The sequence below is a fragment of the Syngnathoides biaculeatus genome, chromosome 4 (assembly GCF_019802595.1).
Source record: "Syngnathoides biaculeatus isolate LvHL_M chromosome 4, ASM1980259v1, whole genome shotgun sequence".
In the NCBI taxonomy this organism is placed as follows: domain Eukaryota; kingdom Metazoa; phylum Chordata; class Actinopteri; order Syngnathiformes; family Syngnathidae; genus Syngnathoides; species Syngnathoides biaculeatus.
Window position 1 is genome coordinate 22,580,128 of NC_084643.1, and position 20,422 is coordinate 22,600,549.

Sequence of the window (20,422 nt, forward strand, 5' to 3'; positions counted from 1 at the left end):
CTGAGAAATGCTCCGGCCACTTGGCCTATTAAAGCCTGCAGTAGAGGCTAGTGGCTCTAATGGACGGTCCAGAGGAGGCCCAGCCCCCTGTGGATAAGAGAAGCGTCAGAAGCCAGACTGCAGAGGATGCGAGAGCCAATTCAACGGTGGTGGAGGTCACAGCAGGTTAATGATCTCGCACGTCTAGACGGATGCTGGACACACTACCATGGCCAGGAGGCAGTGGGGGATACCAATTTAATTTTTTGAATGAGAACCAGCTCTGTATGTTTGCAGGCTTTATCAAAGACCAATGCTATTGCATTTGGCCATGATCTGCAACAGACCTGACAATCCTCCCTAAAATAAAGGCATAAATATCCAGTGCCACATCTTTATATCCTTGGAGCAGTTATTATAAACTATTATAACATAGCTGAACAATATTCAAAGCAGAAAGATTATGTAGACAGCATAACTTTGATTCCACATCATCATTGCACAACAACAATCCAAACAGCTGGAGAGGGCCCTCAACTCCAGCGCAAAGTCACTCAGTAATCAGGGCATCTCCCCCAGAGAGAGAGGGGATGGAAATCAGGGTGTGACTCATTTGGGAGCGGCTCAGTTACCATGTGTTCAATCGCCTTGGTGATCATGCGCATCCGCCCAAGGTCCCTAATGATGTAAACATCGTAGGAAACACAGAGAGAGGTGGAAAAAATGACCCCCAGGGTTTAGCATGTTTTAGACAACAGAAGCAGAATGCACAACTGTACCTGAAGGACTCCTCATATAGTAAGCTTATGATTAAAAAAAAAAAGGCACACTTAACTGAATAAGAGCATCCTAACATTATTGTCCAAGAGGACAGACAGAGGCAGAAGAAGCACTATTTTCTAATAACGGACAATGGAGATTCATGCACTTCAAAGTTGATTTTTTTGAAAGCAAAGACTCGATAAGTTTGATGAAGCGGAATGAGTTTAGCCTTCAATAAGTACTATTTGTACTAGACAGAACTGCCACACTCTTCCTTATCCTTGATCTGATGCCAAGCAAATTTACACGTGAGGTCAAAAACACTGCCATGATTGAACAAAATCAAGGGCATCCTGTGGAAGGCCACCAAGGGGACACAGACATGACCCAAACTTTTTACACAAATGTAATCTCTGCTGTCCCCCTAACGCAAGGCCAGTCAGATCAAGTCAAAATGTTCACAAAGTTGTGGGGAAGCAGAAATCCACATGCTGTCTGGAACCAAAATACCTGCTAATTAGAGTGAAATACTGTACTGGAAATACTTGAGTCATCAGTTGGGCGATTTCCCTATTTAAAATCAAGTTTGGATTAAATACTGGGATCCTAAACATTCCATTGAGATCCGTTCATCTCTGGCGAATCCACAAAACGTTCTACTACAAATGCATGGCCTGTGGTTTGGCTTCTAAGTTGACCCCTGTGCCCCCTTCCAAATTTCACTTCCTTAGGCACACTGCCGCAAGGCTGGAGCAATATTTAGCTAAACCTGCTGGTCTATGTAGGCAAGGAGAGTCCCGAGAGGGCTGAACAATCAGACAATTTCAAGATCATGAAGCATTAAACCAATCCCGGCAGGGTACACTAATTAAACAGCCGAGCCCGGCACAGCCAACCAATCCCCACAGAGCAATTAAATCCATCCCCTCTAAAACACTGTGGAACCTGTCTGGGGAAAACTGCTGAGGAGTGAGAGAGCAAGAAATGGGAGAGCGGGAGAGGGGAGACAATATAAAATTCATCTGGAAAAGACACAACAGGAGGATTGCAGTAGGAGGCTCACAACGAAACTTTAAAAAGGAGGCTCCTTGTTCTTTGTTCCTTTTTCACCTTTTGACATAAGTATATACAGTAATGTCTTAAATCATCCTGCTGTAACGTGTTTTTGTGTACTTGTACCTTCTACTACCACACTTGAAAGACAAAAATACAGACCTGCTTATATTCTTCAGATGCATATTTAATTAAGCTTGCAAGGTCTAGAAAGAGTGGAACTACAGAATAGCCTTGAGGTCCATAGTACACACCAGCACAGCTAACAGATACAAACCCTAGTAGTCAATAACCCACTGCAATCTACTAACAAACTAAATGAACAGGTGACAATGGAAATGTGACACGGGTTGATTCTGAGAACAACAAAACTCTTCCTGCTGAAAGGAAGGGGAAAAGATGCATCCTGCTCCCCTGCATACCATCCAAGTGCTGTATGATTACATGATATAAGTGCTATATTTTTGATCAAGCCTACTTGGTAAATTTTCCTGAAGTCTCCCCGGAGGTTTTCAGATGAAAGAAAAGTGTGCTTTGGTGAAGAAGAGCCAAGAATGTGGAAGGGCTAGGATTTGAGTGGGAGTGCCTCATAACAGACTAAGGACAAGGGAGATAGTGTGGACTTGCACTTTTCTCCAACGAATGAGTCGACATAAATCACACAGCCCAGCTTCACGTCTTTACTTCCTCTTCCTCTCCATTAAAAATGATAAACTATACGTCTTGAAGCTACTAGCTCGCGTTAGGGCCCCATTCTACAGCGTTCTGGTGAAGTAGCACGAGTGCATGACTCAGATTTATTTTATGGCCTTACATTGTTGGGGATGAATAAGAGAGTAATTAGCTGTGTGGTGGTGGGGAAAAAAACCTGACAAACCAGTCCAATCCATCATCTATTTGTCAGTGCACACTTTCTGTATTGTACTGTAGAAACACTGCCTTGTAACAATATCAATAAACGGACTACACTCAAAAGACCACCATGGATCTTGCATAAACGGCTGGCATGCACCAGTCTGCTTCCCCTGTCTGGGAAACACTCTCAGAGCACTGGCATATAATGAGAGCAGCCATGGTCCCCAAAGACAACCTAGAGCAGGTTAGAGAAGCATTGATCTCATGAGTGCGCTGGGCCCAGGAGTACACATCACGCTATGCTATCACGCGTTACATGACAGGGAACATCGGAACACACGCACATACAGCGCGCGATTTCACTCATGAAGAATGAAATTGGAGAAACGAAAATAAAGTGGAACATGGCTCCGCTCATGATGAGGCATGCTAGGTTGAGATGCACCGACAATGTGGGTGGGGGAGGCTTTCACGAGGAACCCTGTGATATGAACAAGAAAGGACTGGTGCTCAATATGTGTTCAGTGGCGTCAGCTGGTAAAAACAAATAAAGCCAAGGCCGCGGTGGAGAAACACAGCTCGATATGAACTCGCTGGGCATGGGGGCTGGGGGGTGGCTGTCAACAGGGAGAGAGGCCACAGCTTTATACTCATGCCGATGAGCCATTACCTCTCTGCTGATGCTTCCGACGGCCTGTGTGCGAGCGAAGTAGAGGCTGCCCTACCACCACGAAGCAGTCCTCCCACAGACTAATGTGTCCCCTAAGTTTTGTTAAAGCGGGTTATTTACTCCTGCAGAGCAATTGCTTCAGCCTGGGGGCAGCAGAAGACTGCTGTAAAAAAAATTAGCCATCTCTGTGAAGCACCGTCATCTACCAGGGGTCCGCTTGAAAAAATGAGCTACTGCTTTGAGAAAATAGAGCACTAGGAGCCCATTCAAAAGAAGATCATCAATATACAGTACTCAAATATACTATAGTACATGATGTGTGAAAGCATGCCTACAAGTAAACTTTTCTTGGATTATTAACTGGAAAAAAAACCCTTCCCCTGGTTTGCCGATTTGGCTATCGTTGGGTGGGATTGAATGTATAAAAACCAAAGTGATGGGTGACCAGAAAATGGAACACATTTAGTTTCTCTCAACACATCCCAAAACTATTTAACATTTTTTATTGATAGCATTATACATACATTATACATTATAACAGCTCTGTGTGTGGTGTTTGTAGTTGCATTACACAAACAATACTAAAAAAAATTCAGAAGACTGATGACCTCGGATTTTTGTGTATCATTTAATGAACCACAAATGAGCAGACCATTTGTGAGAGAGTAAAGCATTTTACAACCAATTCATAATTTCCTCTGACATGTAAAGCTTCTTCAAAATATTTTGATCTATGTTATGGTTTTCACTTGTGTTTCTATCATACAAATACTAGAGGTCTTCTGTCTGTGCATGCTTCATCTGCATCTTCTTCTTCTTCTTCTTCTTTTCCTTTCGGCTTGTCCCGTTAGGGGTCGCCACAGCGTGTCATCTTTTGCCATCTTAGCCTATCTCCTGCATCTTCCTCTCTAACCCCAACTGCCCTCATGTCTTCCCTCACCACATCCATAAACCTTCTCTTTGGTCTTCCTCTCGCTCTTTTGCCTGGGAGCTCCATCCTCAGCATCCTTCTACCAATATACTCACTCTCTTGCCTCTGAACATGTCCAAACCATCGAAGTCTGCTCTCTCGAATCTTGTCTCCAAAACATCCAGCTTTGGCTGTCCCTCTAATGAGCTCATTTCTAATCCTATCCAACCTGGTCACTCCGAGCGAGAACCTCAACATCTTCATTTCTGCCACCTCCAGTTCAGCTTCCTGTTGTTTCTTCAGTGCCACCGTCTCTAATCCGTACATCATGGCCGGCCTCACCACTGTTTTGTAAACTTTGCCCTTCATCCTAGCAGACACTCTTCTGTCACATAACACACCAGACACCTTTCGCCAGCTGTTCCAACCTGCTTGGACCCGTTTCTTCACTTCCTGACCACACTCTCCATTGCTCTGTATTGTTGACCCCAAGTATTTGAAGTCGTCCACCCTCGCTATCTCTTCTCCCTGTAGCCTCACTCTTCCCCCTCCACTTTTCTCATTCACGCACATATATTCTGTTTTACTTCGGCTAATCTTCATTCCTCTCCTTTGCAATGCATGTCTCCATCTTTCTAATTGTTCCTCTGCATGCTCCCTGCTTTCACTGGATATCACAATATCATCTGCGAACACCATGGTCCAAGGGGATTCCAGTCTAACCTCATCTGTCAGCCTATCCATTACCACTGCAAACAGGAAGGGGCTCAGAGCTGATCCCTGATGCAGTCCCACCTCCACCTTAAATTCCTCTGTCACACCTAAGGCACACCTCACCATTGTTCTGCTGCCATCATACATGTCCTGTACTATTTTAACATACTTCTCTGCCACACCAGACCTACGCATGCAGTACCACAGTTCCTCTCTTGGTACTCTGTCATAGGCTTTCTCTCGATCCACAAAGACACAATGTAGCTCCTTCTGACCGTCTCTGTACTTTTCCACGAGCATCCTCAAGGCAAATAATCCATCTGTGGTACTCTTTCTTTCTGAAACCATACTGTTGCTCGCAGATACTTACTTCTGTCCTGAGTCTAGCCTCCACTACTCTTTCCCATAACTTCATTGTGTGGCTCATCAACTTTATTCCTCTATAGTTCCCACAGCTCAGAACATCCCCTTTGTTCTTAAAAATGGGAACTAGAACACTTTTCCTCCATTCTTCAGGCATCTTTTCGCCCGCTAGTATTCTGTTGAATAAGTTGGTCAAAAACTCCACAGCCATCTCTCCAAATTGCTTCCATACCTCTACCGGTATGTCATCAGGACCAACTGCCTTTCCATTTTTCATCCTTTGTAGTGCCTTTCTGACTTCCCCCTTAGTAATCATTTCCACTTCCTGGTCCTTCACTCTTGCCTCTTCAACTCTTCCTTCTCTCTCATTTTCTTCATTCATCAACTTCTCAAAGTATTCTTTCCATCTATTTAGCACACTACCGGCACCAGTCAACACATTTCCATCTCTATCCTTAATCACCCTAACCTTCTGCACATCCTTCCCATCTCTATCCCTCTGTCTGGCCAACCTGTAGAGATCCTTTTCTCCTTCTTTCGTGTCCAACCTGGTGTACATGTCTTCATATGTCTCTTGTTTAGCCTTTGCCACCTCTACCTTTGCCCTACGTCGCATCTCGATGTACTCCTTTCGCCTCTCCTCAGTCCTCTCAGTATCCCACTTCTTCTTCGCTAATCTCTTTCCTTGTATGACTCCCTGTATTTTGGGGTTCCACCACCAAGTCTCCTTCTCCCCTTTCCTACCAGATGACACACCAAGTACTCTCCTGCCTGTCTCTCTGATCACCTTGGCTGTCGTCGTCCAGTCTTCCGGGAGCTTCGGTTGTCCATCGAGAGCCTGTCTCACCGGAAGGCCACACAACATTCTTCCTTTCTCAGCTTCCACCACATGGTTCTCTGCTCTACCTTTGTCTTATTAATCTTCCTACCCACCACCAGAATCATCCTACGTACTACCATCCTATGCTGTCGAGCTACACTCTCCCCTACCACTACTTTACAGTCGGTAACCTCCTTCAGATTACATCGTCTGCACAAAATATAATCTACCTGCGTGGTTCTACCTCCGGTCTTGTAGGTCACTATATGTTCCTCCCTCTTCTGGAAATAAGTGTTCACTACAGCCATCTCCATCCTTTTTGCAAAGTCCACCACCATCAGCCCTTCAAAGTTCCTTTCCTGGATGCCGTACTTACCCATCATGGCGATGGCCCCTGTTTCCTTTACCAATATGTCCATTACAATCTGCACCAATCACAACTCTCTCGCTGTTGGGATGCTCAGAACTACTAGTTCCTTCCAGAATTTCTCTTTCAACTCTAGGTCACATCCTACCTGTGGTGCATAGCCGCTAACCACATTATACATAACATCCTCAATTTCAAATTTTAGTCTCATCACTCGATCTGATACTCTTTTCACCTCCAAGACATTCTTAGCCAGCTCTTCCTTTAAAATAACCCCTACTCCATTTCTCTTCCCGTCTACTCCATGGTAGAATAATTTAAACCCTGCTCCCAAACTTCTAGCCTTACTACCTTTCCACCTGCTCTCTTGGATGCACAGAATATCAACCTTTCTCCTAATCATCATGTCAACCAACTCCTGAGCTTTTCCTGTCATAGTCCCAACATTCAAATTCCCTACACTCAGTTGTAGGCTCTGTGCATTCCTCTTTTTCTTCTGACGCTGGATCCAATTTCCTCCTCTTCTTTGTCTTAGTCATCTGCATCTGCACCTTAAATGCACGGAGACGTCATTGTTTACGCACGGTGTAAATATGACTTTTCCATTCAGAGCTAGCATGCAACGAAGATCTTCTTTTTCAGTACATATAACTTGTTTTTAATCTAGCTTTTTGAATAAAGATTAAAAAAAAACGATCCAACTGCTGTTCTTAATAGAAGACCGATGTCCATCTTTATAAATGATGCAACCTACACGACAAAGTGCGCATGTTACACGGCTGTCCCAATTATGTGTGGTGCGCATCATTAATACACCAGCTCGGAATAGATCACATCACATGTAAGCAGTCGACCAGAGATCTTCAATAGGTATGATCAGAATGACAAAAAAAGTCACCATGTAAACCCGGAAACTTTGTGGTTGATCCACTGAAGAAGAGCCTTTGACCTGCCTATCAAATATACATTGACATTCGCTGTAGTCAACTGTTGGGGGAATAACGTGCCACCAAGGTTATGTTTAATAAACAAAGTTCCCGTGTTTGTGTTAATTGGGGACTGACAGCCACAGAAGAAATCATATTAGCATATTAACCGTTCGGTATTTGCAAATTGACAGACAGATTAGGTTATTGGAACCTTTCCGACTTTATATACAGAGAGAGAAAAAACTTCACCATGCATGATTTTTTTGTAATGTGGCAAAAATAACTAAAAACTATTTTCCCCATTACAAAATGTATACACAGTAAGGCTGTATGATACTCATTTTATTGTAGCATCTCTAATGAAGACAACGAATTTTTACTGTTGGCCACAAACACCAAGTTGTCCCTTCAAACAAACTTCTGCGGCATAAGGTAGAAGCTCCACGTATAAACACGCTCACTCGCTTGCTTCCCGTATTTGGACGTGCTCAGCCTATCACAAATGTAACATTAAAGTGTAGCATCTCTTTAATTGAGACAGTAAACATTTACAAACTTGTTTTCCTTTCTAGAAAACTCAGCAACAGAAGCCAAAACGGTGTGTGTGCAGGTGAAGTTTTGTGGACACACACTTGCTCATCCAATCGCAAATCTAGAATTTGTGATTGACAGTCAGCAGCAGAGGGATACTGTAATGGTTGCGCATATGTTGCCTGCATGCCTGCTTTGGCTCATGACACTTTTGCCAAACTAGGACTAAACACAGAATCAAAGCCATTGGAAACCATAACAACAGATCAACAGAACATCTCTCAACCCATCTACAACTGCCAGTTCATGTTGTAGTTTTGGGGTCACTAAACACCACCAACTGCTAGGCCGACGCAGCAAGCTAAGAAGCAGTACACTTTCACACCAGCAGGATTGGTATCAATTGATGTTACTCCTGCACTTTGCTGTGAAGTCAAAATTTCATTGTTGTACAACAGACTACACTGCAGCAATAATGCTTCATCGTCATCATCATCATCATCATCATTGTGGATGAGCGTGCTTAACTGTAAATAATTTACTGTAGTATATTTTATAAGGGCTTATGTTTGAAGAAGATAACATGCGTTTGCAAGGTTGAAGTGTTTTGGAATCATAGTTTGTGGTATATTTATGGTTTGAACTATAAGTATAAGAAATGATCACTTATATAGGACCAAAAATTATTCATAGGAATATGCTGTTCACGGTTGCGTTCAGTCCCTTTCCCCCATATTTACAGGGGTCCATGGTAAACGAACGTGTGAATAGCGAACCGCGACTAGGCGGTGGATTCATTGTACTGCTTATTACGTTAAGCGGAAACTATTTGTAGTACCGTACCTCCTCTGCAGAACTTGGGTTTTCTGTTTAAAAATATGCAGAGTATTTGAGTTGTTAGACATGTGGCATATACGACTTTGGAAACAATGTCATCACAGCGAAGCTTATCAAAATACCGCATACAGCAGTGTGAGGACAGGAGCACAAGCACAGCAAAAATGATTGGATAGGTATGGAAATCTACTTGAAGGAAGGTCAGAGTGATTAAGCTGACATTAATGACAGGCCTAGTCTTCAAGTGTGAATGCTGAATGTAGCTCTCTCTAAACCCATTTGTCATTCGTCTTCCAACGCCAAAGCATCTGCTTTGAAGTCTCTACCACTAATGCTACACAGTGAGGTTAAACAGCTTAACGCTAAAGTCTGTTTCACTCCTCTCACGCTCTGTTCACTGCATTTTATATATCACACACACACACACTGGGGTTATTGCTCTTGATTTCGCATCTCAATTTGCCCCAGATGGCTGTGTAAAACTCCTCTTCCTCGTTTTTCTTTGTTGCTACCGTCAGAGGTAAAAGAGGGGCAAGCCAACGGGATGCCAGATTGTGACAGCCATGGCCCTCCCTTTCAGTTAAATAAGTAGTGGTAGTGGGGGCATATACGTTTATGAGGACTCGAGCCAGTGCGTTTACATTAAAACGCAGCACTTAATCTGCTCCACATTTGAAATAGCTGCCAACATGAGACAAGCTGTGAAAGACTGAATAATGACCAGTACGGTACCCACAGTGAAGGGCAACTTTAAAGCCTTTCAGAGGCAGCTTAGCATTGGAATGTAATGATACAGTCATAAGGATAAATAATACAAGATTGGAAGCGCTCAGACAGACTTATTCCCCACTACAATGAGATTACACTGAGACATGTGACATTAACAGTATCAGCAAACAAATATTTAAAGCATGAATGAATGAGAGACAGCCATTTTCACAGCCAATTTGAGATTGAAAGGTTAGTGTGTGTGTGTGTGTGTGTGTGTGTGTGTGTGTGTGTGTGGTGTGTGTGTGTGTGTGTGTGTGTGTGTGTGTGTGTGTGTGTGCGTGTGTGTGTGCAGAAGCTACTGGCAAACAACACAGAGCCGGCTGGCAGCGAGACATCCAGGCTCACAGGCTGCAAAGCAATTTCACTGTTTGGCAATACTGTTGTCTCTGTGTGTGGATTAAAGCTGACACCAGAGCAACTGAGTCATGCTGAATGTAGTACCACTTTTGTCCGTGATCTAAAAACCCCACTGCCTCTTAAATTCAAGGAAGAGAAGAGTGGAAAAGGGGTCAGGGAGTGGTAACAAATCAGTGAGGCATTATTTCACCAAATGAGCACAGCATTGCAACATCGCAAGAAACAACAGACTTTTGGATTTGAGTGACCACAAGGACAGCTAGCCAAGCACAAGCTTTTGCAAGTCCAACAAGATGCAATGGATTTTGATTCAACCCTACAAATCTTTGCACCATCACGCACAGGAACCAAATGTACAAACTGAACATGAAGCCACACGGCCCCAAACCATAATGAAAAGTCCAAACGAGCCACATAGAAAATGATTCCCTCCCCAGGTAGAGCATCGGCCCAGGATTCTTCACAAGGCCTGGCAGAGGAGACCCTGACCCGTCCTTTTCATGCCCGCCCACAGAAATGCCATCTGGCCGGTGTGAATGATTACCACAGCAATGGCCGGGTGACCTGCAGCCAGCAGGAACCAAGGTCACCCCACCTCAGTGCTTCACACTCTTCGTGGCCTCTTTTCATCAGCCTGCAGGTGAATTATTCATCCTAGACAACTCAGCGGCACAACTCTACTGCACCAACGCTTCAACGACTCATAATAGTGTGTAATGAGAAACTAAATGTTGCGGCATTAACTGCTAGTATAAATAGCCCCAACTGTCACACGGTAAATGCAAGAATAGCATTTTGGGTCGTGAAACTGGTGTAATAATTACGCATTTCCGGAAAGTGGAATTAACTACTGCTACGGGTGTCACTTTAAGCTTTTGTGAGCTTCAGGCGCGTAGTGAAAAACACTAGAGATTTACAGTGGACTAACATTTACGACAAAATAATTGCGCATTAATCATACAGCACCTGAGATATCTTGTGACTAAATGTCTGGGAGAAAATGCAAACACACTTTTGAGTATTATAAAGTATTCAAAAGAATTACACCTCAGTGCAAGACAACAGCTCAGCAATGAATTACGAGTTGAACAAGCTTTATAAACATTATTGTGACAAGGGCAAATGTCTTTTATTGCCAGTCGCACTATTTGTATTGCATTGTACTAAAACTTTTTCATACAATTCAAGAGTTATTTTATGTTATAAAACCAATACAAAGATGTTTTTCGAAACTCTTCGGAATCAAAAGCTGCTCAATACATTTTTAAAGTCATAACAACCAACATTCCACAAGGAAATGTCAAAATGCACAATATTACAATTAATATTACCATTTAAAAAGAAAGTGCCCAGTCGATTGTAGTACACATTTTTAGATATTTCTACGTAATGGCAAACATGATAGTGAATTTCATAAATATATTATAAATCTGGACTCAACCAATTTTACAGTACTGACTTTACATATTATAAGAACATAATATAGCATTTCTTTTGAATTGTATACAATTTATTACTTCATCATTTAGTAGATGATTTGCATTATATAAAGGCAGAATCGGACCATAGATGCTTTGAAGAGGCTCCCTTGTAAGACTGTCGTTATTTTTATGTATATTGTACTGTGAAAGACCTATTTATTTAACAATGTACTTATTATTACAGTTGTACTTCAGAGTAATGTAGAACTGCTCTGTATCAAAATTGAGATGTGATTGAGGGAGAAACAGTACCATGCAATGTAATTCTACACCACTGAAACAAACTACTAAGATAACACATCTTAAATTCATCAAATTAAAAAAAAAAAAAAGAGTGACAATATAAGATTTTTTAAATGCTTTTGTAAAAAACAATAACCCAAGTTTTTTATAACACTGTTAGAGAGGTATTATCAGTGTTTAATATTATGTTCGTAGTTTTGCAGCGCAGTGTTTTTAATAACACTGTTAGAGAGGTATTATCAGTCTTTAATATTATGTTTGTAGTTTTGCAGCGTAGTGTTTCTAAATCAGGTTTTACCACATGGGACCAAAGGGAGAAAAAACATTAACACACCGAAGTATTGTGCACTGTAGTTTCTCCAAACCCCGCCATGAATAATAACAAAATAAAATGATAAAGTATAACAATTTGCACTATTATCATTGCAACGGCAGATTGTTTTGATAGGATTATTGTAATGAATCTAATTAGATGTGCAGAGCGCAAGGGATTATCATATTTTGGCCGGTAGGTGTAGCTCCTGTATTGGCTCCAATAAGATTGTACTGTCAAGTAAGTGAATGTTTGAAAGGAATGAAGATTACGCTCACACTTTTGTGGAGACTTTGTAATGATGGGTGGGGGCTGGGAGGGAGCTGGGAATGTCATTTCGAGGTTACTTAAGTGCAATGTTATTCAAAATAAAAATGAAAAAAAAATCGTAAATGTTCATGAATATTTCTCGGTCCTTTCCGGCGAGAGAGCCAGCCCCAACCGTTTGATGGTGGCCCGGATGACAGGGCGGTCCAGCGGCCACGAGCTGCAAAAACATTCAACACACACACAGCAGATGGGATTGTTCCTGCTCGGTAGGCTTCGGCGAGGGGGCGGGCTGCCATGCTCCTGTCATTTGTCATGATGCACGACATCAGTCAGACGGCGGAGATGGTGCCCTTGCGCCGGCCGAGGCTGATTTACAAACATTAGCGGGGAATACAATTACACAGCCCCCACCGCCGCCCGCCCCCCGGTCGAGTAGCCCTACGCGGCCTCAGGGGAGAGGGGAGCGGAAACCCCATTTGATTTCAGCCAACGCTGCTTTCTTGAGAAAATAAAACAATACAAAGAAAATAACAAGAACCCCTACTTGAATTACGCTTGTGCAATTACACTTTCTGCAACTGTGAGGTCGAGCTGTAAGGGACAATATGTATAAACCAAACGCTCACCTGCCACATTCCACACGCTAGCCGTCAAGACACATTTCCGTGCCACGAAAGTCCATCAGACGGTCGTTTGGAGGCTCAAAGAGGACGTTTTTAATCAATGATGAGCATCAATGTCCAGTCCACGCGTGACGACCAACGTGCTTCCGTTGAATGGACCAACAACACTAGCAAATAGCTACGTCAAAAATAAATAAAAATAAAAACTTGCGCAAAACTTGTCAACTGCGAATGTAAAAAACGAATTTAATTTAACGCGAAAGAGCGCTGCAGCCGGCGAGCCCCGCGACGTTCGTCGACACAAAGCGCATAAAAGACGAAGCTGTGTGAAAAGTTGCCATGCGAGAAGAGCGACTCGACAGCGCATTAAAAGTTTCCGTACATGTGAGCACGGCGGTGAGAGCGGCTCGCCATTGTGATTTTTCGCCCCACAAAAAGGGGGAAAAAAATAAGTGCTGTCCGCGGTGCTGATCCCAGATCGGTGTGGCGAGCTGAGGCTGTGCTGCTCCGTGCGGATCGATGATTGAACCGAACAAAGGCAGAACACGGATCAATTTCTAATAAGTAGCCGTGCAAAGGACGCTACTTTCACTCTCACTGTCCCCCAAAAAGACCCGCGACGCTCCCGGGCGCAAAAGGACACTTCCCGCTAGAAAAATAAAGCCAGAAAGACAAGAAAAGCACTAACCTGAAGCCGCCGTAGATCAAATTTCTTCCAATATTGAAACATCGATCCTACATCGGCGGCCATCTTGGGGGATATTGAGATTTTTTTTTTCCACTGGCTGCAATAAATATGTGGGCTGGATTCCCCCGAGTCAAATCGCCTTTATGGTCACCGATGCCACTTTAACCGAAACACACTTACAACAACACTTCCAGGATATATGTTATACATCACGGCTCATTCGAATGTTTTCAAGAAGTACGAAAGAGTGTGTGGGGGGGGGGGGGACACCATTTAAAAAGTAAACGCCGACTGAAAGTGTCCGAGCCTCCGTGCACAACATTAACGCGTCAATTGCACTTAATTTTGCTTTGGCAATGTTAGCATCACTGACGTAAAGCCCGTGGCTAATAAATGGGGTCTGAAAAAAGGAGAGGAGATGATGAGGAGATCAGTGCAGTTCAGGGAATGTGGCCAAGCCCACTTGTTTCATATCGGGAGTAGCCAATGAAATACATCATTGTTGCATGAAACACTTTTGGAATATAATTACTGGCCCTTCATAATGAGCTGCTTTTTTTGCACTGTATATCATATTTTAAAGTAATATCACAAAATGTTGATTTGTGTGTGTGTGTGTGTGTCTGTCTGTCTGTCTGTCTGTATATAAATATATATATACTGTACATAATTAAAGCCCCAAGGGAACTTAAAATGCAGTTTTTTAATTGATCTAATTTATTTAAAAAAATTATGCTCTTACCTGGCCCTGTGTGAAGATTTTTTTTTCTAATCTCCCTTTGATAAATCATAAATTCATAAGTGCTAATTACAATTTTGGGTTAATTTTCACTGATCACACCCAAGCCTCCTTACCAACAGACCTGTTTAATCAATAAATCAATCAATTAAAATCAGTCCTGACAAAATCAAGTCAGACAAGAGATAAAAATTCTGCCAATAAATGACATGATCCAATGAAATGTCTAAAGATTTGAGAAATAAAGTTATTGAAATCGTCAGTCTGGGAGGTATTACAAGAGCCATGTCTAAACTTTTAGGATTCCAACAAACCATAGGGAAAGCTATTTATTATCTTCACATGGAGAAAACCTGAAACAGTGGTGATGTTTCCAAGGAGTGGCTGGCCTATGAAGATCACCTCAAGAGAACAACAATGACTCGTGCAGGAGGTCACAAAGGAACTCAGGACAACTTCTCAAAAACTGCAAGCCTCCCTTGGCTCACTTTAGGACAGTGTTCATAACACAACAATAAGGAAGAGTCTGGGCAAAAATGGTATCCTTGACAGAGTTCCAAACCAAAAACCACAACTGGCCAAAAAAAAAAAAGAGGCTCATTGTAATTTTGCAACAACAGAGATGAAAGTAGTTTTTTTTAGAAGGTGTGCATCTCATTGCATCTGGCGTAAATGTGCCACAGCTTTTCATAAAGAGGACATCATGCCAAGTCAAACATGGTTGTGGTAGTGTGGCTGTCTGGGGGCTGCTTTGATCATTTGGGACCTGGCCAACTTGTTGTGATTTGTTGTGATTGATGGAACCGTGGATTCTGCTCTCTACCGGAAAATCATTTTCCTTGTATGGATATGTATAAAACATTTCCTATTTTTTAAATCTCACCTGTGGATGCTTGTGATGAAATGCAGTGGACTTGTATTGATCTTATATATATATATATATATATATATATATATATATATATATATATATATATATATATTAATGGGGGAAACGATGGAAAGCTGTTTGCATTTAGCATGTAAATTCACACCCAGGCACAAAAAGTCTTATTGCACCTGATGAGAGTAGCCAGACGGCTGTTGCTTTGTCAAACTACTTATGTACAGGCCAGGTTCTTCCTTCAAGTACAATTTATTGCTCTGGAGATGGTCAAACAGTGCACAAAACGGGTGCTCCCCCTGCTGATATCACAGGGTTAAAGGCAATAATGACTCATGTGGTTTAGTGTCATTACTTTCATTAACATTTCAAGAGAATATTCATAATAAAGTTAGTTTTATCGATTTACACATCCTGCCCATGTTCTGATCACCAGCCCCAGCTTCAGCTTGCTATTCCATTTGAAAATAATGTCCTCATGAGTCATATTTTAATACCGCAGAGGACATGGGATCAACTATTTTTTCCACAGACAACAGTAAGGACAAAAGGTAGGGGAGTTGATGAAATGTTTTGGAGTTTTTTTAAATCACTCTCGGGGGGGTGGGAGAGCACAAGATTTAAAACCCATAAGTAATTGATGCATCGGGGAAGCGTACTATATTAGTCATATAATAAATGACTGTCAGCAATTTGGCAAAGAGGATTAGTGAATTATGCATGCCCGCTGTTGTACGTTTCAGTATGTTTTTTTCTGGAAACAGCTGTCATTCAGCGTTAAGGATCGCTATCAATCGTCATTTCAAAAGATGACATGGAGTAATCAGTGTAAACAAAGTGTTTCCTGAGGAATACCTGTGCAGTACAAACTGTCTGCAACACATCAGTTGATCAAAGTGGTGAAGGGCCCATGCAAGATGGGAACAAAGCACGCTGGAACACACTTTTCACGGACATTCTGTACGATCTCCTCCGACAACTCATGCTATCTCTGCTTAGGGCACACCCAAAACATCCTCTTCAGCAAAGTAGCTGTGGCCGGCAACCTTTAGATACACCTCAGAGGAGCGTTCTGTTGTGGAAGTGGAAAAAAGACCACATTTACAGAAAATTCAAGTTCAATAATATGAGACCATAACACCGCATTTGTTATCATGAAATGTTCCTCTTCCATCATTCATTAAAAAGTACCGCAAACACACATTATTTTGGTGTACAGTATTGTTCTATTGTAAAAACCTGAAGTTTCCTGTCGCCCATGGTATGGCTTTAATCATGCATAGCTGTGCTTTTTAACTTGTAACTCAGTCGTTTCACTTGCATAGAAATTATTGTTTGTATGTAACTTACAAAATGTACACTGGCATGGACTTTCTTTTTATGTTTTATCGTTTTCAGTCAAATTGTGCCTATTTCTGTTATTCTAGAAAAGTGAAAGTCTTAGTAAGGTTTTTGTTGTTGATTGAATGAATTAAGCAGTGCTCCAGTGCTTTTATGACATTGAGGAAAACTATAATTCTCTGCCTCATACAGATGTATTTAAATATTCTGTACCTATGTCATTATAGCTATATGACTTCATCCAATTGAATGTATAAATGATTTTTTTTTTCTTATTCCGACCCTAATTAAGGAACGCTGTAGAGTAGAAAAAGTGTAGGTCTAAGATGGGGTCTAAAGCTGTAAGATGGCTCTATCTAGTGGACAATACATGTAAATGATTCAGTTGGAAACGTCTTTTTCACTAAACTGGCACGTTTGAGTCTATCTATCCATCCATCCATCCATTTTCTTAGCCGCTTAACCTCACAAGGGTCATGGGAGAGATTGAGCCTATCCCAGCTGTCAACAGGCGGGATGCAGGGTACACCCACAACTGGTTGCCAGTCAGTCGCAAGGCACATGGAGACAGACAACAATCAATCTCACCTAAGGGGCAATTTAAAGTGTCCAATTAATGTTGCATGCTTTTCGGATGTGGGAGGAAACCAGAGTCCCCGGAGAAAACCCACGCAGGGACGGGAGAACACGCAAGGAGGGCCAGGATTGAACCAGGGTCCTGAGAACTGTGAGACCAATGCTGCCCCACTATACCGCCCCCGTTTGAGTCCATATATTCATAAGTACTGCACAGTATACAAATGGAGTCAGCAAAGATTGTGGGCGACTTTAAAAGTAGAAATTTCTGTCAGTGTATGTCAATACTAGACTTGGGTACCTTAATACAGTGTGTGTTTCTTTCGGCTTGTCCCTTTCAGGGTCCCCACAGCGTGTCTCAGATGAACAATTTTTACGCCGGGAGTGAAGGCCCCAATGGGATACAAACCTACAACTCCTAGTTTATCAAACAAGTGCTGTAACCACTGAGCTACCAGATGAACAATTTTTACGCCGGGAGTGAAGGCCCCAATGGGATACAAACCTATAACTCCTAGTTTACCAAACAAGTGCTGTAACCACTGAGCTACCAGATGAACAATTTTTACGCCGGGAGTGAAGGCCCCAATGGGATACAAACCTACAACTCCTAGTTTACCAAACAAGTGCTGTAACCACTGAGCTACCAGTGGGATACGAACGCACAACTCCTGGTTTACCAAACCAGTGCTCTAACCACTGAGCTATGGGGCCTCAGGGTATCTCAATACAGTAAAAGTGAAAAAGTATTGATAAATGTAATCCCGATGTCTTTATCAGATGATCCATCCATCCATCCATCCATGCAAACAAGAATGTGCAAAGGCCACACACCAGACTATACCGAGAACCAAACCCCAAATCTCGGAACTTTCACACAGACATTTTATTGTTTTTGGTTTGAAATAAGTGTAGTTAGTATTCAATGGAATGAATATATTTATTGAGGTTAACATTTTCCACATATAACCAGAGACATCTGTTCAACTAGAGGAAGTGATTAACTGGTATGTCAGAACTCAAATAGGGTAACCGACCCATTTTGGCTGGGTTCTAGACAGCTACACAAAGTTGAACTGTTCGTATTTGTTTTTTGTTTTTTTATTTTCTGCACAGTGGCACAGCAAGTTCCCACATAGAACATATTAGGTAAGCGACAAGAAATGTTACTCACTTGTGCTCTCTCTAAACAAGTACAATTCAAGTACATTTCAGCTAAGCCTCTGGCTAACGGGGAATATAAAAATGCAGGTCCCAGGGTGACACCAATTGAGAACCACTGAACTAGAGCCCTGGTCCCTCAATGAGGTTCTTCTTCTTTTCCTTTTGGCTTGTCCCGATTAGGGGTTGCCACAGGGTGTCATCTTTTTCCATCTAAGCCTATCTCGTGCATCTTCCTCTCTAACCCCTACAGTCTTCATGTCCTCCCACACAACATTCATCAACCTTTTCTTTGGTCTTCCTCTCGCTCTTTTGCCTGGCAGCTCCATCCTCAGCACGCTTCTACCAATATACTTACTCTCTCGCCTCTGGACATGTCCAAACCATCGAAGTCTGCTCTCTCTAACTTTGTCTCCAAAACATCCAACATTGGTTGTCCCTCTAATAAGCTAATTTCTAATCCTATTCAACTGCTCACTCCGAGCGAGAACCTCAACATCTTCATTTCTGCTACCTCAAGTTCTGCTTCCTGTTATTTCTTCAGTGCCACCGTCTCTAATCCGTACATCATGGCCAGCCACACCACTGTTTTATAAACTTTGCCCTTCATCCTAGCGGAGACTCTTCTGTCGCATAGAACACCAGACACCTTCTGCCAACTGTTCCACCCCTCTTGGTCCTGTTTCTTCACTTCCTTACCACACTTTCCATTGCTCTATATTGTTGACCCCAAGTATTTGAGGTTGTCCACCCTTGCTATCTCTTCTCCCTGGAGCTTCACACTTCCCCCACCGCCCCTCTCATTCATGCACATATAGTCTGTTTTACTTCAGCTAATCTTCATTCCTCTCCTTTCCATCTTTCTAATTGTTCTTCCACCTGCTCCCTGGTTTCACTGCAGACCACAATATCATCTGCGAACATCATGGTCCAAGGGGAATCCAGTCTAACCTCATCTGTCAGCCTATCCATTACCACCACAAACGGGAAGGAGCTCAGAGCGGATCCTTGATGTAGTCCCACCTCCACCTTAAATTCTTCTGACACACCTACAGCACATCTCACTACTGTTCTGCTGTCCTCATACATATCCTGTACTATTCTAAACATATTTCTCGGCCACACCGGACTTGCGCATGCAGTACCACAGTTCCTCTCTTGGTACTCGATCATGAGCTTTCTCTAGGTCTAAAAAGATACAATGTAGCTCCTTCTGACCTTCTCTGTACTCTTCCACGAGCATCCTCAAAGCAAATATCTATGGTACTCTTTCTAGGCATGAAACTATACTGTTCTCTGCATATACTTACTTCTGACCTGAGTCTAGGCTGGACTACTCTTTCCCATAAATTAATTGTGTGGCTCATCATCTTTATTCCTCTGGAGTTTCCACAGTTCTGAACATCGCCTTTGATCTTAAAAATGGGAACTAGTACACTTTTCGTCCATTCTTCTGGCATCTTCTCTCCCACTAGTATTCTATTGAATAAGTTGGACAAAAACTCCACAGCCACTTCTCCAAATTGCTTCCATACCTCTACTGGTATGTCATCAGGACCAACTGTCTTTCCATTTTTCATCCTGTTCAGTGCCTTTCTAACTTCTATGTCACACTTCTTCATTAATCTCTTTCCTTGAATGTCTTCCTGTATTTTGAGGTTCCACCACCAAGTTTCCTTCTCCCCTTTCATACCAGAAGACACCTCAAGTACTTTCCTGCCTGCCTCTCTGAATACCTTAGCAGTAGTATTCCAGTCTTCTGGGAGCTCTTCCTGTCCATCTAGAGCCTGTCTCACCTCTTTCCGAAAAGTCACACAACATTCTTCCTTTCTCAACTTCCACCACCTAATTCAAACTACCCTTGCCTTCTTAATATTCCTACCCGCTACCAGTGTCATCCTACACACCACCATCCTATGCAATGGAGCTACACTCTCCACCACCACTACTTTACAGTCAGTAACCTCTTTCAAATTACATTGTCCGCATAAAATACAATCCACCTGCGGGCTTCTACCTTCGCTCTTGTAGGTCACTCTATGTTCCTGTCTCTTCTGGAAATAAGTGTTCACCACTGCCAATCCCAACCTTTTTGTGAAGTCCACCACCATCTGACCCTCAAAGTTCCTTTGCTGGATGCCGTACTTACCCATCACTTCTTCATCGCCCCTCTTTCCTTCACCAAC

At 42.5% G+C, this 20,422-nt stretch overlaps 1 protein-coding gene across 2 annotated transcripts in view; it reads right to left on the reverse strand.

Annotated features, from left to right (window-relative positions):
- The window catches only part of cux2b (cut-like homeobox 2b), a 125,147-nt gene extending 111,500 nt beyond the window's left edge, over positions 1–13,647 (reverse strand). The window contains exon 1 of one of the 2 annotated variants that reach the window (XM_061818028.1): positions 13,537–13,647. In XM_061818028.1, the coding sequence (XP_061674012.1) occupies positions 13,537–13,599 (63 nt within the window). In that variant the 5' untranslated portion in view covers positions 13,600–13,647. Of the gene's footprint in view, positions 1–12,851; positions 12,911–13,536 lie in introns of those variants that run through there. The other variant, XM_061818029.1, reaches the window with a different exon arrangement.
- Positions 13,648–20,422: the final 6,775 nt, after the last annotated feature.